Source organism: Lygodium microphyllum, chromosome 11, assembly GCF_053477565.2.
Source record: "Lygodium microphyllum isolate KBCC chromosome 11, Lygodium_microphyllum_v1.1.10, whole genome shotgun sequence".
Classification (NCBI taxonomy): domain Eukaryota; kingdom Viridiplantae; phylum Streptophyta; class Polypodiopsida; order Schizaeales; family Lygodiaceae; genus Lygodium; species Lygodium microphyllum.
The window spans coordinates 157,699,815-157,727,449 of NC_141145.1; the positions used below are offsets into that span (position 1 = coordinate 157,699,815).

Here is a 27,635-nt window from a genome sequence, read left to right on the forward strand (position 1 = left end):
AAGGATGTGGGCAACAATGGCCATAGCCTCGGCCCATAGACACTATAGTGTCTCCTAATGCTCCATCATAGTCCACACCATCTCGATCATGCTCCAATTATTTTGGTCAAATATGCAATTCTCTTGAGATGTGTTCGTGTTGGCAAACTCCTAGTGAATGCCAACATCTGCACAAAACCAGGCAAGCTCGTTAGAGAAAAACTTAGGAGAGTACGCAACGGAAGAAGGAACTCGAACACAGAGAAAGAAAACAACAACAAGATGAAGGAAGAAATCTGCACTCACTAAAATAAATGTTGAATACAAACAGATGGACTAATCAGTCCCTACAGGCAGCTGAGGTGTCAATGAGGGCACTAGATCTGGCTTGAAATGATGACAGCCAGCAGCAACACCGGAGACGGAGGAGTGTGCCCACAGTCAGAGGAGCAGCCTACAAAACATGATGGCCAAAGTGTGGGAGGGGGCAGCTATAAATAGATGGAAATCCCTGAAACTAGAGATCTCATCCTCTAAGTCAATAAAGCCGAAAAATTGGTGTTGAGATATCTTCTAAAGCTGCAATCACCCTTAAAACTGCATTTGATGAGCAGACAACAAAAAACCAGGAGGAATCAGGTATCGCCTGTACCAAGAAGCTATCACCCACAATCAGGGATTGTCACCAGGGGCAAACAACCATTAGAAAAGCTCAGGGAATCTGCATTTTGCAGCCAGATGCTGTCACATGACCAGAAAGGCAGTTGCCTAGGCGGCATAGAAGACCGGAAACAGAGGTGTGCAATCGACTAAATCCAAAAAGGCTGAATTGCAGCAAATGCAAATCTGGTGAAGGTTGCCAGATAGTTCAAGGTGGTCTTCGTGATTAAAAGCTCCTTTGTGATCTCTCGCTAGGCAACGATACCATGTGAGAGTGTGCAACAAAAGAAGAAACTTGAACTAAGAGAGAGAAGAAAGCAAGAAGATGAAGAGAGAGAAATTTGTACTGACTGAAATAAATATTGAATACAAACAGATAGGCTGATCAATCTCTGCATGCAGCCCGAGACCTCAGTGAGGGCACCAGATCTAGCCTGAAATGATTACGGCAGCAATAGCACCAAAGACGAAGGAGAGTGCCTGCAGTCAGAGGAGCATCCCACAAAAGATAATGGCCAAAGTGTGGGAGGGGGCAGCTATAAATAGTTGGAAATCCCCAACACTGGCTGACCAGCAAATAGGGGCCAAAATATGGCCGACCTACTGGAAACAATAATAGGATTGTAATAAATGCAATCCGACTGCTGAAATAAATGCCATAAATTACGTCATGGCAGTTCAAACAATGTGTGAATGATAGGAGATGAAAACTGATTGACAGACATAAGAATTGGGCCTAAAACAATAGAAATGCATACTAAAATGCCAAAGCTTCCGTGTCTCCATCAAACTTTGATAAGAGCTCACAACCGGGAGACGACAGATTGACAATACTAAAAGTTACAGACTAACAAAACTCTTCTCCTTTGTCATCGCAAGGTCTTGAGTTTCTTGCCATGCCCTTTCTCCTCAAAGATCAACCAATCCTTAAGTGTGAGAATACTTCAGCCTTCAAATCCAAGAATTACATCCTTGTTATCCTGCTAAAATCATTAACAATCAGCATAAAATACAAACTTCCCTTTAGGGGCTCCCCATTCTCATCGGTCCACATAAGTTAGTCGAAACAAGCTCTAAGGGCTCCTTTGCCCTGCATGAAGCCTTCATGGAAATCACATCTCTATGTTGCTTGCCATGAACACAAGACACATATGGTGGATGGCGCATCCCAATATCTGGCAATCCACAAACAAGTTGTCCACAAGCTGCCTTCCTAAGGTACTCGGAGTTGAGGTGGCCGAACCAAGCATGCCCTAGCTTGGTTTGTGTCTGAGAAGAAAGAAGAAGAGAAGTAAAGGCCAATGAAGTCCACATCTTGTAGACTCCATTCTCCTCGTGTCCTGCACGAATCTCCATCAAGAACTCAAAAGGAGTCGTTATCAAACTCAACCATAATACAAACTCTTGCTCACTGAAAGTAGATGATATTCCAAACCTGGCACATAGAGAATCTCTGAGCTGTGAGCACTACCATGCCCATCTCAAATCAATTGCATATCACCCTTGCCTTTAATGGGGAGTGAAGAGCTGTCACCAATAAGAATTTACTTATGCATTGAACGCATATGAGCAAATACTATCTGTAGGAGTCATGTAGTAGAAAGCACCACTATCCACAATCCACTCACAAGGCTATTGGGCCATCATTAATACATCAGATCCGCCAATGTAGAATCCTCAATCACCTCCAAATGGAGAAAAGTAGCTGATGAAGGAGCAGCCACCGCTCCTGAGTCCTTTGTAGATTTCTCCTTCTTGATGTCTATCTTGTCCTTCGGGGCAATCCTTCTTCCAATGACCTACCTTGCCACAAATGTGACAAATAAACTTCTTGGCTTTGTCTTGCTCGGTTTTCTCATCCTTCTTATTCTTCTTCGTCTTCCCCTTTTGTTGAGAAGATCCGTCTTGGGAGTGTTCTAACCTTTGAGTTATTCCTCCTAATCCAAGCCATTAGAACCAAGTTTCAACTCCTCCCACTTAAGGGTGTCTGTCCGTCCTGAAGTAATCAAGGTGGAGTAGAATGCACTAATTCAAGGCATTAACAGCAAGAGAAGAGTTACCATCATGTCCTCTGAGATAATCGTGTTCCTTGCATTTTGGACCTGCATCTGCAATTGTTCAAGCTTATTGACATGCTCTCACATGGAAGCAGACTTGGATGGGTTTAATGTCCACATTTGTATCTCCAGCCTCTAGAGATACTTGCATCATCACAATCATTAGATTGTACAATTGATCCAATTCCAACTATATCTCCCAAGCAACGGTCAAATGCTCAATGTGGGCTATCACAACCAGGATGCAAGAGGGGAAGAAACAATCGGATGCAAGCATTCAATTTGTCCCAATATGTTCGTATCGTTGCTAACTCAGCTTTCTCATATGTGACCCCAGGCTGGGCAGTATAATTAGGCTGCAAAGAAAATAATAAAGTAATCAAGTTGGGGTATGAGGATAGTGCAGAGTGAGCACTGGGGCAACTTGGTATCCACTCCCTCCTCCACGGCACCTAGTGCCAAGGAGCCTTCTTGCCCCCTGGTACCGCAAGGTTCACAAAGAAGCCAAGGCAAACAGACCCTGTGTCCTTTGTGTGAGTCGAGAGGCCCCTTGGGGGTGAGATGAGCCGAGGCATGGGGGTGAGTCGTCATGACTCGAGATGGTTCCATGATGCGGTGTGCCCGTAGGGCGTCGCGCTATGCAAGATGAGCCCAGCATGATGAGCCATGGCAAGATAAGGCACATAACATGCCAAGTGACCATGCTATGTGAGGAGCCCCATGAGAGTCGTGTGCCAAGAGCAAGCCGCAATGCGGGGTGGATATCTAGTCCCAAGGGGATAGTGACACACAAAGGTGCTATGGCAAGGCGACACAACATGGTGGAACGGTGTTGACCCTTGTGGTCACCCCATGAAGACTTGAGCCCTGCGAGGTGTGTTATGGTGCCAAGGTGGGGTGAAACCCCACTCGACCCTTGATATGAGTGTGCCCCTTCCGTGCATGCCAAGGCGTGAGACCCTCTGGACTGTTTGGTGCTGCGCATGGATTCTGAGGTCCCCTAGGTTCGTGACACATGGTGTGGCCACCCTGAAACAGGCCACCATGCTGTAGGCTGGTTCGACAGCACTGAAAATAATAAAATCGTTTCAAACTGTGAATGCTGCCTGCATGCCATGTGGAACCTGCTCGACTTCCTAGGCTGCTCCGGCACTGCCCGAACCCGGCCAACAGGATGCAGGCTGGTTTGACTGCACTGAAAATAATAATAGAATTTAAAAACTGTGAATGCTGCCTGCATGCCACGTGGAACCTGCCCCACTGCCGAGACTGCTCTGGCACTGCCCATCTGCCTAGAAATGCTGCAAACATACTGATGACTGGCTGTATGCTGTCGGACCTGCTCACAAATGCATGAATCTGCCCTAAAATAATTGTACAGTGCCTGTGCCCGCCATCCAGGGGATGATCAAATCTCTAACATCCTCTATGCCCTTTTCAAATGCTGCCAGTCTCCTTGTTAGAGATCATAGCCAGGCAGGCAGGCAGTCTGCACAGTCGGACTGCCACGTGGCAGTCCGACTGCCTGCAGCCCAGTCGGCTGCATTTAATGCAGCCGACCCGACCTGTCCTGTTTGCGCCCTATTTTCTGGCGCCCTCTTTTGCCCCGTTTCTCGGCTATTTATACCTGGCAGTTTCAGCAGTCTGGCACACTTCTCTGCTCGCAGATTACAGACCGGTGACGCGCAGATTCCGTCTCTGTTCGCAGATTTCAGACAGCAGACTGTGCAGACTGCAGCGGACTTCGAGGTGGACAGCAGGTTGCATCGTCGAGGTGGAGACACGCAGTCCAGCACACTGCGCCCGTGTATATATCTACATATCTTTGTATTCAGCATTCTTTATACAGCAGATCTTCATCGTCCACTGTCTCTTTCTCTCTCTTCTCTCTCTGCGTTCTCTCTCTCTCTCAGTCCTACGCTTCCGCACCGCTGCACTCTGACATGGTATCAGAGCAGTGTTTGAGGGCTGACTGAGCGCAGAATCAACCTGAAGAGGAGTTTCCATCGCGACATAAATTTGCGTTTTTTGCGTTTAAGGGCAGACAGGAGGGCTGCGCCTTGGAACAAGGCTGAAACGAGTGTGGGCGCACAGGAAAGGAGTACAAGTGGTGGATTTGCTACTGTTTACTGCTGTTTGACGCGGAGGAAGTTTGAGTTTTCAGCCTACAAGTGCAGGTTTTGCTTTTTTATCGCCTCCGGCAGGTGAAGAAGCTTCAGGACGCGGAAGAGCCTTAGCAGGCTGAGGTTTCCCAGTCAGAGGGGGCTGCTTTTGCATTTGTGAAGGCATTGCAGGTAAAGATGTCTACAGAGATGGACTTGGAGTTCCAGGCGATTATGGACCGGAAGGTGCCTGTCTTACCGGCTCTTCCTACAGATCAGAAGCTCGACGGCGACAACTACCGCATTTGGCGCGTCATGATGTTGGCCATCCTTGAGTCCTATGATTTGGCGGAGTTGGTACAGGAGGAGATTGACCCGCCCTCGGTAAGAGATGAGTCCAAACTCTCTTCCGATGCTCGTGCGGAGTTGGCCAAGGCCCAGTCTCATTGGGACAAACTGAATGCCAGGATTCGATCCTTTCTCTTTTTATCATGCACTACAGCCGTGATCGCTCATATCGAGCACTTGACGGTGGCTCGGGAGATATGGCTGGAGCTTGATCAAATGTACAATCGGATGACCCTCATGAAGCGGGTTTCTTTGGAGGTACAGATGCGGACCTTGTCCGTAAATAAGTCTTCTTCGCTACGGGAACACATTAACAAGCTAAGGCAGCTACAGATGCAGGTTCAGAATGCGGGGAAGCTGATTTCCTCCGAAGACATGGCGATCACACTATTGTCCCAGTTGCCGCCACGATTCGGTACATTTTACTCTGCCCTTATTGCTTCGGGGCGAGAGTCTACTCTTCGGTGGGAAGAGTTGGTTCCTATGGTTTTGGACCAAGAGGAACAATTAAAGGGACAGAATGCTTCCAAGTCGGAGGCGCTGACAGGTCAAGCCTCTCAGAAGAAGGGGAAGGACCAAAAGAAGAAGAAGGGGGATAACAAGTCCAAGAAGGACAAGGAGAAGGACAAGGACAAAGACTCCACATGTCATATTTGTGGAAAGACTGGCCATTGGAAGAAGGATTGCCCTGACAAAGACACGAAGGACACCAAGAAGAAGGACACCAAGGATTCTGGAGCGGTGGCTGCACCCTCATCAGCTGCATTTCTTCATCTAGCTGTCATTGAGGACGCTTCACCGAATGCTTCTGATGCTGCGATGACGGCTCCCCAGGCTCGAGAGTGGATTGTTGATAGTGGTGCCTCACGGCACATGACTCCTTCATCAGATGGTGTGGTCCAGTTGCGACCCTTGCATGGGCAGATTCTCATTGGAGACAGCTCTTCAGTTTCTGTTGCAGGTCGGGGTAAGATGCAGCTTATTCCGGATGGAAGAGGTGGTACTCATACCTCAGAGGTTTTGCATGTACCAGGATTAGGGTACCATCTCCTTTCAGTTCATAAGATTTGCTCCCTTGGTCTTCTGGTGGAGTTTGACAGTACTACGGTGCGAGTCCTTGATCGTGGATCGAGGAAGGTTCTCTCATCCGGATATGAGAACGGCATTTACAAACTGAAGTCTTCCACCGCCCTCTCTACTCTTCTTCTTACCTCACAGTCACAGTCAAAGTTATGGCATGCTCGGTTTGGTCACCTGAACTATGACTATCTTCGGAGGGCGTCACGTGGACAGCTTGTTCGAGGGTTGCCGGATATAGTGGTGAGCCAGCAGCCATGTGTCTCCTGCATTCGGGGGAAGCAGCATAGAGATGCCATTCCCCACACAGCTTCGCGGCGGTCTACTTCACCGATGGAGCTAGTATCTACGGATCTATGTGGCCCTATGAGGAATGAGTCCCTGCGATGGAGCTCGTACTTCATGCTGATCATGGATGACTATAGCAGGATGACATGGGCCTACTTTTTGGCACTAAAGTCAGAAGCTTTCTCGCACTTCAAGGATTGGCTTCTCTTTGAGGAGAACCGATCAGGCCGGAAGTTGAAGACCTTGCGATCCGACAAGGGAGGTGAATTTGTGTCTAATGAGTTTGCTCGGTTTTGTGCAGATAGAGGAATTTACCAGGAGTTTGCCAATACCAATACTCCTCAAGAAAATGGTATTCTTGAACGGAAGAACCGCAGTGTGATCGAGATGGCGCGCACCATGATGGAGCACCGACAGATCCCTCAGGTTCTGTGGGCCGAGGCTGTGGCTACTGCAGTCCACATCCTTAATCGATCCCCTACTTCGGCCGTGGAAGGGATGACTCCATTTGAGGCTTATTTTGGGACGAAGCCAGATGTTTCTTACTTTCGGGTCTTTAGGTGTGATGCCTATGTTCACATTCCCAAGGCTCACCGTGATAAATTTGAAGCAGCTTCCCGAAAACAGGTATTTGTTGGCTACAGCTCCTAGTCCCAAGGCTACCGACTGTATGATCCCGTCAAGCGGGATGTGTACACTAGCCGTGATGTGCGGTTTGTGGAGGTTTCGGCTACTTCAACGGGTGAGGAGCATCCCGTTCTTGGAGATCCAGGGGAGAGTTGGGCTCCTTCTACAGTCCCACTGGAACCCGTGCCTTTTGATTATGATTCTGTTTCTGACACAGAGTCTACTGTTCCACCGGACACCTCTGAGGAGTTACCACCGGTGGATATTCCAGAGTCTTCTGCTGATGGAGAACGACGAGGGGAGGTTCGGCCTCCTCCTCGCTGGGCCCGTGACACACTCCGTGATTTAGGGATCGAGGAGGTTCCTGAGGAGTGGGGACCGCAGGATGGTCCGCGGCGGTCACGGAGGCACCAGGCACATTCTACGGAGCTTGTTTGCTCCAACTATTGTTTGATGACCCGTGTTATGCAGGATCGAGAGCCCACCTCCGTGAAGGAGGCTTTACAGTCCGCCCCATGGAAGAAAGCTATGGAAGCTGAGTTGGAGGCTATTGAGAGGAATGGCACTTGGTCACTCGTGCCACGCCCCCCGAAGAAGAAGGTGATTGGAGTCAAGTGGGTCTTCAAGACCAAATACCTCAGTGATGGTACTTTGGATAAGCACAAGGCTCGCCTTGTTGCTAAAGGTTTTGCACAGCACCCAGGGATTGACTGTCATGACACTTTTGCCCCCACAGCTCGTATGGCGACCATTAGAGCTGTTCTTGCTTTGGCTGGCCATAGGAGATGGCCTGTTTATCAGTTGGATGTGAAGTCGGCCTTCCTGAATGGTGATTTGGAGGAGATCTATGTTGAGCAGCCTCCTGGCTTTGGTTCTTCAGATGGGAAAGTCTACAGGTTGAAGAAGGCCTTGTATGGCCTCAAGCAGGCCCCGCGTGCATGGAACGAGAAGATTGATTCGTTCCTCCAGTCTCAGTTGGGATATCGGCGGTCCAAGGCCGATCCGCAGCTGTATGTACACACTTCCGAGGATGGTTGTGTGCTGTTTGTCTTATATGTTGATGATTTGATTGTCACAGGTGATGCTGCACAGCAGGTCCAAGAGACGAAGTCAGCTTTACATCGGACGTTTGAGATGACGGATTTGGGTCTACTCCATTTCTTTTTGGGCCATGAGATTTATCAGTCTCAGAGGGGGATCTTTATCTCTCAACAGAGATATGTACAGGAGCTCTTGGTGTCTTTTGAGATGGAAGATTGTCGGGCCCTATCTACTCCTATGGATCCGAATTGGAAGGCCACTTCCCATCCAGCTTCTCCTTTGGCGGATGCGTCCCGCTATCGACAGTTGGTTGGATCCTTGATTTGGCTTCTCAACACGAGGGTTGATCTATGTTTTGCTATTGGGCTTTTGGCAGGGTTCATGAGTGAACCTAAGACGGTGCATTGGCAGGCTGCTCAGAGGATACTTCGGTATCTGAGGGGGACGTCTGATTTAGGGATTCATTACCCCGCAGGGACAGATGGATCAAATCTTGTACTTGCAGGTTGGAGCGACTCGGATTGGGCCGGTGACGTGGACCACAGGCGGTCTACTACAGGTTACTGTTTTACTTTGGGTGCAGGTGTTATTTAATGGAGTAGCAAGAAGCAGCCCACGGTAGCCCTTTCGTCTACTGAGGCGGAGTATCGTGCCGCGTCTTCCACCACATGCGAGGTTGTGTGGCTTCGGAGATTATTGGAGGAGCTTGGGTGCCCCTAGACTCGTCCTACATTGCTGCGATGTGACAATGAGAGTTGCATTGCCTTGGCACGGAACCCCGTTTTTCATGCCCGAACGAAGCACATCGAGATCCAATACCACTTCATCCGAGAAAAGCTTCTGGATGAGACCATCACTGTGGAGTATTGCAAGACGGAGGACAATCTTGCAGATTTGTTTACGAAGGCGCTTCCTCAGGCTCTACTTCGGAGACATTCCAGATCCCTCAGGCTTCTGCCCTGCCCAGGCTCTGAGAGGGGGTGTTAGAGATCATAGCCAGGCAGGCAGGCAGTCTGCACAGTCGGACTGTGCAGTCGGACTGCCACGTGGCAGTCCGACTGCCTGCAGCCCAGTCGGCTGCAGCCGACCTGTCCTGTTTGCGCCCTATTTTCTGGCGCCCTCTTTTGCCCCGTTTCTCGGCTATTTATACCTGGCAGTTTCAGCAGTCTAGCACTCTTCTCTGCTCGCAGATTACAGACCGGTGACACGCGCAGATTCCGTCTCTGTTCGCAGATTTCAGACAGCAGACTGTGCAGACTGCAACGGACTTCGAGGTGGACAGCAGGTTGCATCGTCGAGGTGGAGACACGCAGTCCAGCGCACTGCGCCCATGTATATATCTGCATATCTTTGTATTCAGCATTCTTTATACAGCAGATCTTCATCGTCCACTGTCTCTTTCTCTCTCTTCTCTCTCTGCGTTCTCTCTCTCTCAGTCCTACGCTTCCGCACCGCTGCACTCTGACACTCCTGTCACCGTGTAGGAATCTGGCAGCCCTATTCCTCCTCACTGTGCACCTCACCATGCTTCTAAAACAATGCTTCATGCAGTGCATGAGCTTATACTTAGCTCCAAGAAGTGAAAGAGGAATAGAAACAGCTATGAATGCGAGCAATGCGGGAAAGATCAGCCACAAGCATGAAAAGTGATGTGGCTAAATATAAGTAGGGGAGGGACTAAACAAGTGAAGGAGAACGAGAATGAGAAGGACAAAACTCAGGGGATGGGGCTGGAAGAGGCATATAGGCTATTGTGGCACAATATCAGTATCATATGGTGCAGTATCACTATCATATGGACTCAGAAAGAGTAACAGTAGGATGACCACTAACACCCCTCACCCTGCCATTGCTACACTGTGAGAGAGAGAGAGACGATGCAGACAAATTTCAGACTAATGTTACCAGAGGCAAGTGCAGCCCTACACAGGCCTGAGGCAGTCAGATGCCATACCTAAACAGTCCTGGCCACTCCATCAAACTTGCAACCTGACTGGTGCAGCTGTTCTCAGGTGGGAAACGAAACCTAAACATATAATCGGACCCTAAAAAGATCCACACACTCAGGTAGATGTGCAACCTGTATCCCTAGAGTTCAGCGCCCCACCGCCCTATGGATCAACTCCCTGAAGACCAGCGACCTATAGAACAGTGAATAACAGAACTGAAAATTAGCTATACTGACATGACCTAATCAAGAAGCCCTACAGAAAGACAAGCAGACCTAGGCATTCAAACATGTGTACAACAGCTACTACCGTACAACAATTGCAAGCAGACGTGTCACGCGTGCAGACCTGCAGGGCAAACTATCGGTGGACCGTGGAGGTGCGAAACAGTGCTCCAAAACAAATTTCAAAAAACTAAAGGTGGAAACAACCTCTATCTCAAGGAATTCAATGGTACTTTTGTCAAAAGTCCAAGGTAAGGCCGAAACAGAGCGGGGGAGCATTCAATACCCCCTCCCCTTTGGACCTGCCTGGTGCCCCAGGTGTGTAAGAGAGGGGCACCCTGTTTCCATTTTGCCCTTCTCCAATTGGCTTGGGGAAGTAGACTTGGGCGGCCGGATCCAGGTGTGTAATGGCCCTGAGTCTCTTGAGCTTCAAGAAACCAAACTAATTGAGAACTAGTGGTTGTAGCAGAACTTGCTATCCATTGCAGCGTCCGAGAAAGCCACATGGTGGCAGGAACACCAGTTTCCGCCACGTCGCACACTCCCACGCATCTTCCACCTCTACTTCCAAACATCATGCCCTTACTGAATCAAAGAAATGATGTCTTACACCTGCACACAGGGCTCCCTATCACATCTACCCCACTCCTTCCTATGCCCCCTGTGTTTGGACCAAGCTTCTCCTTCTCCATAGCTCACATACACAATGCCCCAATGCAAACTATATCTTTTTTGATGGATCATGTGCCACTCTCTCAGGGTTATCGAGTACCTGGTTTCAGATTCCCATCAGAAGCTCCCCCGTAAGGAGGATTGTCCATGTCCCCCCCCCCAAAACTCTGGCCAATGATCAATGTGCCAATCTTTCTCCTCTATACCACAAAACCCGTTTTTCCGACAATGTATCCTCCCCTCTGGACAACAGCAATGAAATCCTTATTGGATCCCAACACATCAGATTCAACAATGTCAATCAAGCTCCACCCTCCTCCCTTCTCTAGTGCAGACCTGCAGGTCGCAACCCAACTCTCAATTTGTATGCTGCCCAACCTTGCCAAAGGAACAAGGGGAACAGCAAATACGAATGGCCTTTAAACACATAGTCAGCCCAAGATCCTGAAGGTGAGTGCTCCATTTTCATCTCTGATGAGCGCATTAACAAAGCATTTACTAATTACCAAGTGAGAGCTCTTATAGGATTGTGTCATGGAGCTAGGCGCCCAGCAAATATACTTCGAGCATGGATTCAAGATCATTGGCACCTGTTAGGAATCAGGGTAGTTAACACAAGATTTCTCCCCAATAATGATTTCATGTTCTCATTTGAATCACAGGAAATGGCTCTGAACACCCCACATGCAGGCAATGCATGCTTCGCAATTCACCTCTGACCTCGTTTAAATGGAGGGAAGACCCTTTCCCCACATGGACCTAAACCCTCCAATACCCTGGTGTGGATAGAATTCCCTGATATGTCTAATCCCTACTATGGCTTCCTAGGATTGATTGCATCACCACTGGGCAAAGTATTGGGCCAAACACACAATCGGATATCAATCTAAGATGGTATTTCCAGATTTAGGTGGATCCTTTAAGTAGAAACCTACATGCTATCTCACATGACTAAATATGGCATGACACGCAACATGAGACTAGGGAAGGAGTGGCAGCAATAGCTATCCACAAAAGGGTAGCCAGCCTGGTGCAGAAGATAATCACTAGTTCAGATAACCATTGGACTGCAGAAAAAATAAGGGCTGAAGAAGAATTTGCAGGGGTCTTGGTATATGCCACTGGGAGCACAACGGCTAGGGCTAAACTATGGCAATCATTTGAAATATCCGATGCCCAATCATTTTAACTAGAGATTTCAACATGATTGAAACCATCGAGGACTGATTCAAGAGGAGAGGCCTGATCCTAAAAGGAATCGAGGAGGAGTGGGATAGTCTAAAAACCTTCTGTGGGCTTATAAACGCCAATCCCTTTGGAAGTTTCACATAGGCGAATAACCAAACGCGTCCCCCTCCCCCCAAATCTTTGTTTGGATCGTTGCTACATGTCGTCAAGGCTACTGGGGACCTTCATAGATTACTTTTAAAAAAACCCTTCAAGCTATAGTGTTGTCTAATCTTAAGCCTATACCCCCCACTTACCCAAAATTAGCAGACAGTGCTGAAGGCTGGATGGTTTTACACTGATTCTAGCCTTTTTCGATTCCAATACGTAAAGAAAGAAATTGAAGACATATTGTCTAGGCATTTCCCGACCTTGAGGAGTCCCTCTAATGCATGGACCATGGCAAGTCATCACATCTCTTATCTTATCTCTAATTTTAAAAAACTTCATACCATAAGGACATCTCATACCAGCGAGAGTAATAGAAACTCTAAGTGGAAGATAGACCAATTGCTGACCACACACACAAAGCAACTATACTACAGCTTTCTAGCTGGTTTCTTGTGTACAAAACTAAAGGATTATCATAGGCATTCACGCTCATTTGCATATGCGTCAACCACTGCGTTTCAAATTTCAAACAATCAATGTGCCAGAGATCTTTTTGGCAGCCCACAAAGTGATTTGTGCAAAATTGTACGGGGGAGTAATTAGAGCTGATTCGAAATAGCAATGTAAAGAGGTGAAAACACACTGAGTGGACTTCACCGTTTCCTAAGGGCAGAAGACCGGCTCGAAGCACGAATTAGGATACCTGATTATCAGCTGCAAGTTCCAATAGTATTACTGATGCAGAGCTTGGCACAAGTTGGCAAGACATGCAGTGCCGTACGACATCCTCCACAGCATCTGCGAACAATTGGCGTGCCTCCTCCACGCCCTTTTCGAATGCTGCTAGCCTCCTGTCACCATCTAGGAATGTGGCAGCCCTATTCCTCCTCACTGTGCGCCTCACCGTGCTTCTAAAGCGACACTTCATGCGGTGCATGAGCTTATACTTAGCTCCAAGAAGTGAAAGAGGAATAGAAACAGCTATGAATGCGAGCAATGCGGGAAAGATCAGCCACAAGTATGGAAAGTGATACGGCTCAATATAAGGGGGGGGAGGAACTGGAGGCGGCACAGGCGAAGGAGAAGGAGAATGAAAGGCACGAAGCTCAGGCGAAGGAGCTGGACAAGGCGTAGAGGCTGGTGGTGGCGTGGTATCAGTATCATATGGTGCAGTGTCAGTGTCATATGGACTCAGAAAGAGTAACAGTAGGATGACGATCACACCCCTCGCCCTCGCCATTGCTGCACTTAGAGAGAGAGGGAGAGAGAGAGAAATGCAGACGGACGTGATCAGGGACAAAAGCGCAGCCCTACACAGGGGCGAGGCACTCAGATGCCAACCCTGGCCGCTCAGAAAGACCTGCGACCTGACAGGTGCAGCTCTTCTCAGGTGAGAATGGAACCCTAAACAAACCTGCACACTCAGGCAGATGTGCGACCTGTATCAACTCCCTCGAGAACAGAGAAATAGGGTTCACCTTGACGTGAAATCTAGAAGTAAGGTGGTGACGGAAGGTTTTCCATGCAAAAGGAATTTAGTTTATAAGGAAATACTTTAGGCTTTGAAAATACTTTAGGTTTTCCATGGTAAAAGCTTTGAAAATTATAAGTAGGCTCTTTAGGCTTGCTCTCAAGAGTCGAGGCTCCAGAGTGGACACTCCCAACTCCCAAGTCTCCAATATGTTCGTCAAAACTACACAGCTGCCTCGACCTCCTACCAAGCTTCTAGCATGTCTGCTGCGCTGCGCCGTTGTTCCGATCCACGTGGTGAGCTTCATGATCAGTTTGTTTTCTACTTGTAAAGTCTAAAGTGAAAATTGAAATGTTCATCTTATTTCTAAATACTGCTTAATCGATTGGAAAGCTACTAAGTTCTAAATTCTAACATCAAAAGCCGTATGGCTTGATAAAAAATATTGCCCTAAATTTAACTCTAAATGTTATGTGTGTGTTTGATTATTATAATGATGAAAAATTTTCATGTCATTATTTAAACACTAGAAAAAATTTGTGTTATGATTATTGAAGGCTTATTAGTTATTAATAAAGGCTAGATCTTTGATTTTTTAAAGAACTAGCTATTATTGAAAGACTGGAAAATTTTTCATGTAATAACTTAATGCTTTTTGTGTAATAACTTAATGCTGATCTTCAAGCTTTTAAAATGTAAATATGAAATAGCTAGCATTGTAATAAAAGTGTTTTTTTTGTAAATATAAACTTACTTGTATTGTAATATAAGATCGTTTTTTATTTTCTTCAAAGATCAAAGGAAAATCTTGAGATTTAGTCTATTCAATCTTATTCTAACTTCATTTTTTGCATTTTACTAAAGGTTTATGTTTCTTTTTGCAATCATTTTGTCTTCCATAAAGCTACTCAATATGGAACTTGAAAATATAGAGATAGAACCTTCGCATCCATCAAGAGTCACACTATCTAATCAACAACAACAAAATTTGTAAGCTTTTTGAACTCCTTGTCGCCTAGTACTTCAAGTTATCTTCTAGTTATCGTTTGATTGGTTACTTGCTCGTATTTTGATATGAATTGAACTTTGTTAGATTATCAAGAAGGGTTTTGCACAAAAAACCTTCTTAGAATGCCACGAGTGACAAGAAATATCAGTAAGTGCCAACGAGTGCCTGATAATTCAAATGAAACATTGTCATAGGTGGTGATGAAGGATAGGAAAGTGATGATGATGATTTAAATAATGAAACCAAAACAGAGCGGTGTAAATTATAGCAAGATGCAAGCTTCTCAAGAAGAAGCACTTCTTATTCTATTTAAATGTGCATATTTCATTGCACATAATAACCATGCCTTCGCTTTAGATCCATCATTGCTTAATTTGCTTACAAGTGCTGATGTGAAGCAAATTGCAAGTCTTTATAATGATCATAAATCTTGTAAAGAAATTATCTGATGCATAACTACTTCTCTTATGGAAAAGACCTTACAAAAGGTGAGACAAAGTCCATGGTTGGGGTTATAGTTGACAAGTTTGCTAATATTGCCATTCATATTTCTTATGTAGGAAACGAATACATGCCTTGCATAATGTTCTATGGTATAGTAAAGTCAAATGATAGTACATCCCTTGGGATTTGCAATGTTATGATGCAAGAAATAGGTGAAGTAAGGTTAGACATATCTAAAGCAATTGCTCTTGGTTTGGATAGGTATGCCACCATGGTTGGCCAAAAGAGGGGGTATAGCTACTTTGCTCAAGAAGGTAAGCCTATGCTTACATCAATTCATCATGTTATGCATATGACTAACTTAGCTACATCTAACACCTCTAAAAAAATCCCCTATGCCAAGAAACATGTGATATTTAAATGTGCCACAAAGAGAAATAGGTGATTTTTCCATCATGCTTGTTATATGGATAAAAAAATGGAGCTTTATATACATTGAGAAGTTCTTTAACAAGTGATATGTATTTTGGTCAATAGATAGTGTGAGATGTGGAAGGGAAAGATCTAGCCAACATTGGATTTTTTATTTACTTATGCCAAAAAGCTATGGAAATCTCTTCAAAATAGATTTGTGGATAACTCGATAACACACTATTAAAATTTTGGTGTCGACTCAACATCCAATGCATGAATGAATGTTGAAGGACCATGGCTGTAATGGACGCTCAAGCAAGGACAACCCTTGGTTCGTATGTATGGTGTAGGCACTGATTTCATGAGGTTTCTAGAAGATTCTAGGACATTCTAGACCATTTTGAAATATGTATGCATTGTTGGTTATATTATCACTGATGTCCGCATACCATATGTAACGTGTCCACCTATTCCCGTCAGGACACGTCTTAGCAGTCCATCAGAAAGGAGGTCTAGAAAGCTCCGCCCAGCACTCCCATGGAATGTTACGGGGTTTGCGATCTAGGACTTTCCGCATCTGCCACGTAGCAGAAGTATTCTGGCCATTCCCACTTAGGACCGACCTGAATCATGGTTTCCCCTAATGGTCATTTCCTAAACGGCAACTAGCATCGAACCCCAAGTGAACTACTTTACGCAGAAACACCAGGGATGAAGCAGATTCATGCTGCACTTGGTTCAAGGAGAATGGGAAATGAGAGGGATGCAAGGCTCGACCTCCCTGCCATAAGGCATAGTCCCATTCCGTTCCCCTAAAACAGCATAAACCGGGATTATTATAACCCAGACTCTAGGACAGTGCCCTTGCTATTCACTTCCTTTGAGAAGATCTCCTTGCTGTCCATTATGATTGAGAAAAGTTTCCGACCAATCGGGACCACCCATCTGTAGGACGGACCCATGGCCACATCCACCGCACTTTTCTCAGGTTGTTTTAGTTGTCTAATTACCTACCACATTTAGTTGGACATGCATCAAGCAGCTTCCTTAATTAGCCCGTTAGACACCGGTTCCTTCACATAATCTTAGCACTTGACATAGAAAAAAAGTATCAAGCAAGTTCCTTTTCAACAGGTTATCATATTTATCTTTTGGAATACATTCATAAAGTCCAGTCCGCAGGCTTATCCATAATCCGCCGAAGGCTTCCAGCAATCCACATGGATTATTAATCCAAGATTCTGCCCGTAAACTAGTATGTGGGTCTCAAGATCCAATCCCAAGTCACGTTGGCCTCTTGTGCAGGGCCCGGAAGGCGAGGGATTTACGGCCAGAGCCCCCCTTGGCACCCAAGCGTCCTCCTACTCCAAGTAACGCTCAACAGAGAGACCTCATGCGGCGGGTTCGGTCCACCTTCCCGGCGCGGCTAACAACCCCCTTGGTTAGGGTCAGGCAGACAGTCAAGGGTAACTAAGGCTGCCTCTCCCTTCAGGCCTTCAACCTGAAGCATTAGATATCTTTTCATCCTTTAGTTCCTTGAGCAAACAAAGTAAACAATGCTCTCTAAACTGTTACAAGCACAATCATTTCCAATGGTCGTTAATTGGCCAACTGCTTATAAGGAGTGAATCCTTCTCTCCAAATGCATCCAGCATTCAATCCGGGATCAATTGCGACTTGGCAAGATCCCCAAGGGTTTGTTTGTTAACCCTTATGTCCTTGGGTTAGGGCCGTACCCTATTAACCCAACTTAACCAATACCTTAAGTTCTATTAATAGTAAATCATGGCGACTATGTTGCTCCAAATTATTGATTGGTCCTTTGCTTCCAAGCAAATATCTAATTCCCTTATCTTGGCAACTTTTCCCAAGAAAGGTGATATAACAAGATGACTACTCATCCTCTTGCAAGTTAAACTTGTGCAAGAATATGCCAATCTCATTCCGAGGAATTGGGCATTCTCTTGTGATCAAACCATAAGTTCATGCGACGTTGCAACTTGTTGCACAAGTGTCGCATCAATTCCATGGGATTATCTCACCCATCGAACGGTGTTTTCTGGTCACGGAATCATGATTAGATAAGAAACATGGTTTAGGGTGTCTTCATATCCAATCCATTCCCGATTGCACTAGGCCGACATCGTTCGGTCCTAGGGTTCCAACTCAATCTGAGTTTCATCTCTTTAACGAGTGATCCTTAGGATAGAAACCCTAGATCGTTTCTTGCAAGTACATCCTATTGTCCCTACATTCCGTGAATGTGGGCACGACTTTAGGGTATGAGAGTTTCGACTTGGCAATAAGTGCGACTAGGTCAAGTCCTTAACGTGCTAAACCCTAGTTAGCACTTGGAGTGTATTGTATCGATTTAACCATCCTAAATGAATCCTTTGCAGTTTAGGTGTTTTGGGTAAACCAATATACTTTTCTTACGACAAGGACAAACTATTCCTAAAGATATTATATTGATCAAAGAGGGGAAAAACTAGTTGCATTACGTCATAATTCACGCAAGCACGCAATTCATTTCCTCTAGATTCGCAATCCCTAACATTTCTTGTTAAAACCAAGCACATGTTAAAATTCGCATAACTTCCATTGATCCTACTAGGACATGCATTCACGATTCATAGTACTAAACTTTTAAGGTTTTAAGTTAAAATGAACCATGCAGCCTTTCCCTAACTACATTTCTGAATGAAATATTCGTACGCTGAATGAGCATTACGCAACCTTTCCTAACTATTACGCAGTTAAATGAGATTTATGCGAATTGAAGCTAGAGTTAACCTACTTCATGCAACCCTTGGAATCATTTCCATGCCTTGCAATTTCCTATGGTCGATAACGGCTCTTTAATGAATCATTACGAAGAAGATTTGTCTAAAAATGCGACATGCGATTTAATCTTTCCATGCATAATCAAAGGTGTATTACAATAATTTTGACTTTGTAATGATAGTCGTTAGTTGTTCTAGATTCGTTACTTGCAATGCACAAAGGCAACTTGGTAACAATGCATAGACATCTTATGTTCTTTTCCATTCATTCCATTGAAAAATACAAATGACCAATCTTTAATCGTGAGTTACTTCTTTTAAAATAGCCAATGAATTTCAATCGCATCAAACTAGGTAGATTTGACAAGCATAAGTGCATCCTAATTCCATGAATTGACCATGCATAATTGCAATACTTCGGCGTAAATAAAAAATAGGAAGAAAACCTGGACTTGTGGGTTCGGTGAAATGTCCATATGAATATTAGGAGATGATCCTCCTGCGGTTGCGCCTTGTGACTTTTTAGGGGCCATCGTGAATTCGACCTCCGGTTTGCCTTTATGGATTTCGAACTCCTTGCCTTGGCTCGCAGTCTTATGATCTTGGCATGTCTCCCTCGTACGCGCAAATCCCTTTGAGGTACGGCTCCTTGACTTGCGAAATTTGGCTTTGGAAGGCCTTAGGGTTCTGAGCTTGGGCCTTCTTTCTTTTGGAAAAGAGGGATTCGTGAGAGGGTTCTTGCGAAAGCCTTGTGGAAATGGAGGCTTGAGAGATTCTTCTCCTTGAAATTCAGGGCTAGGAATGGTTTTATGGGTTTTGTGGAAATGGGGACTTATGAACTTCTCCTTCCTTTCATAAAAGTTCAGGGGATAAAGATCTTTGTAGAGAGGGAGTGTGGGGGGAAAAATTAGAGATGGGCTTATGGGGGAAATCGAGTGGGAAGGGGCTTAGAGAAACCCCCCTTCTTCTTTACGAAGAACCGGGCCTAGGGCCTTAGTAGCTTCCTTTGCTTCAAAGCGCGGGATGGGCTTATTGAGGAACTAATGGGAAGGCCTTATAGGCTTCCTCTTTGAAGCTCGGGGGAAAAATTGGGCTTTTGGAGGGTTCAATGGGAAGGGCCTTAAAATGGGCTTGTGGTGGATGCAATTGGAAGGGGGGCTTAGAGAAGCCCCCTTAGAAGCTTCCAAGAAGCTTCTGAGATGGGTGCAGGGCCACGTGGGAGGAAAAAAAAAGGGGGAATATTAGCTATGTGGAAGACACTGATTTACAAGGCCTTGATGGCGGCCGTCAAGTGGAATTGGCGGCAGCAATTTTGGTCGGCAGCTGGCGACGGCTAACAATCCACAGGTGGCGGTGTGTCAACTGGCGGCTCCCTCTCCTCCTCACGGCGCAACACGGCGTTTCCTTCAGCCTCCTCTTCACATGATGGCCTTTGCAGACTGTCACAGCCTCCCTCTCCCTTCTTCCCCTTAGAGGGGTGTTTTTATAGGCATGTGGCCCCCTTACATGGCATCCTCCTCCCACCTCCTCATGTTGCCCTTAATAGCCCATCCCCTTCCCTCAGCCACGCATCGGCTGGGGAAGGTAAATTAAAAAAATTTGCAATAATTTTATCTCAACATTATCCCCTTAACCTCCTTCCAAGAGGGAGTTCACCTGCGGTTATGCGGGTTTTGAACCTCGGCCCCGATTTGCCAATGGGGAAGTCATGATTCCTCGTGTACGGTTTATAGATTGCACTGTCGGTAACTCCAATGTCGGAATTAACCTTTGCATGAGTTTCACGCGGGGTGTGGAAAGTTGGACTAGCAATATTTTTCAAACGGGAATATTACACCATGTGTCAATGTGCATGTGTCACGTGGCATCCTCTTGTAGCAACATGTGGTCCTCTTAACCTCCCTAGGCTATAGTATTAATAAGGGTCATGGGCTACAAGCCCTTGAGTCTTGCCAATACTAGTTGTGAACCTCGCTCTTGTGAGAAGTCATCTTTTAGTTCTTGTCTTGTTCTAGTCTTGTGTTATATCAACTCTTGTCTTGTAATCAAGCCATGCTCTTGTAAGCATTCTCTTGTAATTTAGTTATCTTGCAATCAAGTTCTAGTTCAATGTCTCTTTCAAGCTCTTCTCTAATTGTAAGTTGTGAGAGCAATCTCCTCGCTCTCAAAGAGCACTTGCTGTGCTCATAACAATGGTACCCTTGAATGTGACACAAATGCTTCTTTTTATGGATGACATAAGAGGGTGAATAGTAAAATATTTTCACCAATTATGGATGGGGATGCATTAAAGATAGAATTTTCTATGTTCAATGCCATGTGGGTGCATTTTGCCAAAATGAGTCTTAGAGATGTTACATCTTTGCTTGCAAATAATGCCTTGTGAAAGAATACATTTCCAAATGTCATGAAATTATGTCAAATTGCATTGGTACAATGTTGTAGTAGCACTATATATAAACATGGATTCAACACCTACATTAGAATCAAAATGAAATGGTGTAACAAAATGGAAATTGATAGCTTGGATGCATTGTTGAAGATTGCAATTGAGAGGCACGATGATTTGAATTGAAAAAAACGAAATCAAAAGGTTCAAAGACAATAAAAAATGTTAAAAGCCATTTTAAAAAGATGACTTACTAGCGAAGTTACTACATGAGAGGATAAGTGCATGCTTTTAATAATAGATTTTTTTGAACATTGGGTGGAGGTGTGAAATATTGCTCAAAATAAAATTTTAAAAATATTAAATGTGAAAATAACCTCTGTTTCAAGACATCCAATCGTATTTCCTTCAAAAGTCCAGGTAAATTTAAAATTTAACGCAAAAATCCCTTGAATTTGTTTGATTTTTTATACCTTGAAATTCAAAATTTAAAGGTGATTTTTCAAATTTTGAAGGTGAGTTTGCACTATACATAGATTTTTTCAAGCATTCTTTGTATGTGTGTGTGTAGAGAGAGAGAGAGAGAGAGAGAGAGGCTTCATTGTGATCTCTAGAAATGTGATGTAGAGGATATTTTTGATACTCGTGTGGATATGCATAAAGTGTGTTACTCCTTTGCCTTTAATGAGGGTGGAGTCATTCTCTTTTTCATTGCCCAAATTCTTGTGCTTTCTTGGATTTGCCAATGGGTGACATCCATTTTGCAAGGGGATTGTGTAGAAGAGATATTTTACTTAATTTTTAGAATATTAATCTTGAAAATAAATTTATCTATAAAATTTATGCTTATAAAAATAGTTCACCTGAGCTAACTTGAACTTTTATTAACCCCAAAACTGGCATTAATTAACCAATTAATACCTAGCTCTTGATGTCACCACAGACTAACATTATTGGCTAATAAATTCTCCTATGCCAACAATTGTCACCAAGTACCACCTAGTAACTTGACCGGTACAACTTATTATAGGTTTTGACTTTGATACTAATTGAGATTTGGAGGTCCTAGGCTCGGCGTTGTCACTTAAATGATTTCCACCACACGTGCACATCTCACATTTGCACATTTGACCTTTAAGTAAGCCAAATGCTTAACAAAGCATTTAAAAAAATGAAAAGCTCACGTCCCCATGACAACAACCATGGGCATTTATTGCATCCCTGCAACACTTGAGTCCCCCTCCCTAAAACTAGAGCATATTCTCATGCACTACTTGCACGAGTTTGTTTTCATGAGGTCGGGGGCATATACCAGTTGCTTAAGGCTTGGGAGTGTAAGCTAGTAGGGTGTGTTAGTTCGACCCTGGCATCCCACAAAGGGACCATGGTTTATGAGTCTAACCCAAGGTATGTGAGTTCAATCTCCCAGCCTCCTATGAAGCGACCGGCCTCCTCAGCTGCTGCTGAAAGGCCAACATCTTTGCCATCTTCTTTGTAAATAAATTTGTCTTGATCTTCTTCTTTGTCACTTGCCTCTTCTTTGCCATTCTTCTTCATCTTTTACACTTGTTGTATTTTGAGCTGTAGCCTGTGATAACAAATGCATTTAAGAGACTACGGATAGCCTTCTCCTTGTTTTTGTACTCTTGTTTGGTGTTATCATGGAGCAAGTTGGGATTTTGCTACATAAACAACTTGATAGGCCAAATATCTAGCTCCCAAATTGCAATTTGTTGGGCTAAAGTTTGCTAAATCGTAGAGCTGAAGTAGCCCGTATAGCATGCTTCTTTGTCCCTTACTTGGCTCTATATAGCCCTTGAAGTGATCATGATAGATGTGAGCATGACCCTTAAGCAGGTTCGGCCATCCATTCTTAGTGTTCAAAAACTTGTTGAATGTCTCAACAACCCTAATCAACATGTGAGCAATCTTTAATCGCATTTTGATAGCTAAATTTGACACTCCACTGGTGATGTTTGATCCCCTTAATAAACACTTAGAAAATACTTCTTTGTGGATGACCCTTGGTAGGTGGCGACCTTGAATAGTTCAACCATAGTGGCTTGTTGCAATTTTGCACAAGGTTCCAATACTTGTGCCAAACCCTCCTCCTTAGTGTTGGGAAATATGATGGATGAATACTCATAAGTGGTGGTGCTAGATTATAGGTCACTTTGCAAACAGGGTCCTCTCTCAAAGTAAGCCAACCTCCATGCTGGTTGATTCTTTAATTGTATTTTTCCTTGAAACTCATCCATGGTTAGCATTTCATATCCACCCAACTCTTTGTCTACACCTCATAGTTTTGGTTTGTTGTTCATTCACTTGGGTCTCTGTAGGAATTGATTTCCACTTTTCTTCCTCGTTCAAGGAGCAATAATCTATTTTTTTGCTATTCTAGCTTCAATTGCTACTCTATCTTGTGGATTCTTGTTTGTAGCACTTCATATGTGTTTCCATTTGGCTGCTTGAAATTGGCATGACTTCAGCCTTCACATAAGTCCTTAAGGTCTCCTCATTATCTTCTCCATTGCCAATTTGTTGGCCTTCTCAAGCATTGTAACTTTGTTTTGAGTTGCTTCACTTTGTGTCATTTATTCAATTCATTGGTGGATATACAACTACTTACCTCCATGTGTTTATATATACATAGATGTGCATATAGATGTATGTTTAACCTCATTCACATCTTACCCTCCAAACTAAGGAGTCTCCTTTTTTTCTTAAGCCTAAGGGAGCCTTAAGAAAAAAAATGAGAGAGACTAGTGTAAGCCAAGGTTCTGATAAGAGATTTTTTCATAAATTTCTCACCTTAATATAAAGTGGTTAATGACCGATTTTAACAAGTTTTATCTTGAACCTTTAGGGGAACAAACAAAGCCATATTTAACGCTTTTTCTTTAAACATCAAGCCTTTTTCTTTAGCAAGCTTGCCCCTTTATTCTAAGCATAGATAAACCCAAAAAAGCAACAATTCACACATTTTAGTGTAACAATATTCAATTTGAGTATTTAACTTAATATATTGACTATTTAGTTGCATAGATTCACATATATTTGGATATGCATACTGTCATCAAATGGATTTTCTCTCTCTAGAAGTGACCATTCTAAAAAGTGAAAACTCAATGGAATAACATATGATGTAGATGATCCATTGGAAAATGATAAGTGTTAGAATGGCAATTCAATCATCAAAAGTGCATAAAGATTTGAACCAAGAGACTGACTCTCAAGAATCATGTGGTGTAGGGACTTGCTTGAGTTGATGCACCAAACACACACCATACACACAAGAGGACACTCACTCAAGAATACAGGAAGAGAGATGGAGGCCAAAATATTTTCTTGCTGGTTTTTTCTTATTATTTCACACACAATGCAATGTACACAAAGTATAGCTAAGATACAATATAAAGGAAAGTAGCCTTTTAAGTCAAACAATGCATAACTAACTATACTAATCTATGCCAGTTGTAGGTAGATGCAACAAACTAAATATAATAAGTGATAAGTCAATGGCCATGTGTGGATCATGATAACCACTGATGTGCTAAGTGTAGACATGCGGACCCATCTAGCTAGGTGTTGCCATCATCAATGTCCACACGTGTTGAGCTTGCCATCTCAATACTCCCCCTCAAGCTCAACTATATCTCTGTAACTCCAAGTAAGCTTCAAAAATTTCAAAGCTTCTCTGCACCTAATGCCTTTGTGAAAATGTTAGCTATCTAATCTTGTGTGCTAATATATACTAAAAAAGTCAATCTCTCCTGCACGTATCTTCTCTCTCACAAAGCGGTAATGCACCTCAATGTGTTTTGTCTTAGGATGAAACACTAGGTTCATAGCTAGTTGTATGCTGCTCATGTTGTCACAATGAATGACAATTGGACCATCTCCCTACACATCCAAGTCACCCAATAACTTTCACATGCTATCATTGCAACATCGTTATACTCAGCCTCTATACTCGATAAAGCAATTGTAGGTTGCTTTTTGCTGCTCCATGTAACTACTGCACTACCAAGGGAAAACATGAATCTGCTAGTAGATCTTCTGTCAAACATGCTATCAATCCAATTTGTATCTATGTATCCAAACACCTATATAGTCTTACCTACCTCATAAAAAAGTCTATAATGCAAAGTGGACTTCACATACCTTTATATGTGTCTAACTATATCCAAGTGAGGATTTCTAGGCATTTGCATAAATTGACTGATAAGACCAACATATTAGCTCAAGTCTGACCTTGTGATAGTCATGTAAATCAAACTTCTTACTATTCTCTTAAACATAGTAGTGTCTTCTATCTTATCCCCAACATCAGCACTCAACTTCACATTCTGCTCTAATGACACTAAAAGAGGCTTACATGTTGTCATACCATACTTGAATAACATATCCAAGCTCAGTAGGCCTTTGGGACAACCATATACCATCATCATATTTGATCACCTCAATACCAAGAAATTACCTCAGCTCACTAAATTATTCATCTTAAACTTCTTCAAAAAGTCCTTAACTCTAGCAATCCTACTAGCATGCATCTCCCTTTCTCACATAAAGTGAGTGGTCAACATTAGAAACGTAAAAGCCAATGTTTACAAGATACTCTCTGATCTTGAGACCATGCTCTAGGTGCTTGCTTTAGACCATAGAGCACTTTCTTTAACCTACACACATATGTGGGATGCTCTAAATCCTCATAACCTACTGGTTGCTCCATATATGCCTCTTCTTGTAATTCACTAAACAAGAAGGTATTCTTGACATCCATTTGTTGCAAATTTCAACCTTTGGCTACTACCAAAGCAATCACACATCTAACAGTTGCGATCCTAGCAACTGGGCTAAATGTCTCTTCATAATCTAGGCCATATGTTTGAGCATAGCCATTTGCAACCATCCTAGTCTTTGTTAATCAAACCATTTGCATTATGCTTGATTTTGTAAACCCACTTACAGCCAATAGCATTCTTGCCTTTAGACAATGGTGCTAAATTTCTTATTGGCTTTTAATATAGCCATCCCCTCATCCATTGCTACATCCCAATGAGCATGACCAATGTCATCCTCAAAGCAAGTGGCTTCAACATCGTGAACTACCTTTACCATATAAGCATAATGGTAAGATACATAACCTTCAAAACCAAATCTTTTAACAAAGTATTTGACCCTGCTAGACTTGCATACTACTAGATCAGTCAACGGAGCCTTTACATTACTATATGCTTTGTGTACACCTAGTTTCTTGACTGAAGGAATACCAAGCTCATAATCCAAACTCTATGAACCACTAGAATCTCCATCAAATTCCAAATAACTAGTAGATGCATCATTACCGTCAGACACTTTCTTCTTCCCTTTACCTTTACCTGTGACACTTATAGATCCACCTGAAGATGTGGGGCTACTCCTTAGTCCCACAAACCAAGGACTAACTATAGATGTAGTACTAGATTATATTTATGGTCCACTAAGTTTTTTTCTTTTTTTCTCCACGTAATTATCATGATCGTCATCATTATCCAATGCATCACCACTAGATATATACTGACTGCTCATCTCATATAAAATAACATCCTTGCTCACTCTAAACTCACATGTGAGTGACAGGGTTATAATATTGATACCCTTTCTCCTCTAAAGAGTGTCCAATAGAAATACATTATTTAGCCTTTGGATCAAGCTTTTTTATAGATTATTTGGCACATGAACATACACAATCAACCAAACACTTTTAAGTGTGACACATCGAGCTTCTTGCCTCCTGTAAAGCATTCTTGAGGGGTCATGAAATATACCCACAACTTCCTTGAATAATTGTCAATAAATGTAACAAAGTATTTGCAGTCACCAAGAGATACGTTTTGTGTAGATATCAAAACATATGTGTATATAGCATCAAGTATGTTTTTGCTCACATCTTGCCTACTTACCAAACCGATATGCTTTTCACACTTTATAAAATTCTACAACTCTTAAAGTGGACAACCCTGTAACCAATCCTTTGGACTACATTAATTTCAGTCTTTGTACATTTGCATATCCAATACATTTATGCTATATTTCAATGTCAGCAACTACTCCTTTTTCTTTTAGGATATATAGCAGCATTCATAGTAGAAATTCCAATATCCAAAGTGAACGTGCAACCAACTCTACTTTCTTTTGCGACCAACCTACACTTATCATTAAAATCTTCTACAAAACAACCTTTTGCAATAAATTGAACATGCAACCCTTGCTCTACCATTTGGCCAACAGACACTAAATTATTTGTAATTGATGACACATGTAATACATCTGACAGACTATTTGTTTAGCCATCATAGAAGGACAAGGAAACCTTTCCAATGTATGAAATTGGATATATGAATCATCACCCATTTACACATAACCTGGATTTTGTAAATCTTGCATCTCTCCAAACCATTCAATATGACTGATCATATGGTTAGATATACTTGAATCAACATACAATACATTATCAGGTGTCCCCTTTCCTATAACATCATTCATCATATGGTGCATAATAAAGAGATGCTCATTTTTATCTTCATTCTTTTTTTGAAGACAATGCATAGTTTTTTTGTTGCAATTTACCACTATGTATATCATCCTTCTTAGCATAACAATGGAATGCAATATAACTTATTTTTCCATAATAATAAAAAATAATACTAGAATTACCAGTATATCTATTCTGCCATCTACCTCTTTCTCTAGAGCTCCCCTTGCCTCTAAAGTTTCTGTA

The 27,635-nt window shown here is 43.4% G+C and overlaps 1 protein-coding gene and 1 long non-coding RNA gene across 3 annotated transcripts in view; one reads left to right on the forward strand and one right to left on the reverse strand.

Moving 5' to 3' along the window:
- LOC148029573 (uncharacterized) overlaps positions 1-14,065 on the reverse strand; it is a 68,874-nt gene extending 54,809 nt beyond the window's left edge. For both annotated transcript variants that reach the window (XM_087688732.1, XM_087688730.1), the window contains exon 1: positions 13,066-14,065. In XM_087688732.1, coding sequence (XP_087544858.1) covers positions 13,066-13,602 — 537 coding nt within the window. In that variant the 5' untranslated portion in view covers positions 13,603-14,065. The remainder of the gene's footprint in view (positions 1-13,065) is intronic.
- Positions 1-15,828, forward strand: part of LOC148029574 (uncharacterized) — a 53,658-nt gene extending 37,830 nt beyond the window's left edge. The window contains exons 3-4 of the long non-coding RNA XR_015692486.1: positions 14,738-14,823; positions 15,548-15,828. This is a non-coding gene — a long non-coding RNA (uncharacterized LOC148029574). The remainder of the gene's footprint in view (positions 1-14,737; positions 14,824-15,547) is intronic.
- Positions 15,829-27,635: the final 11,807 nt, after the last annotated feature.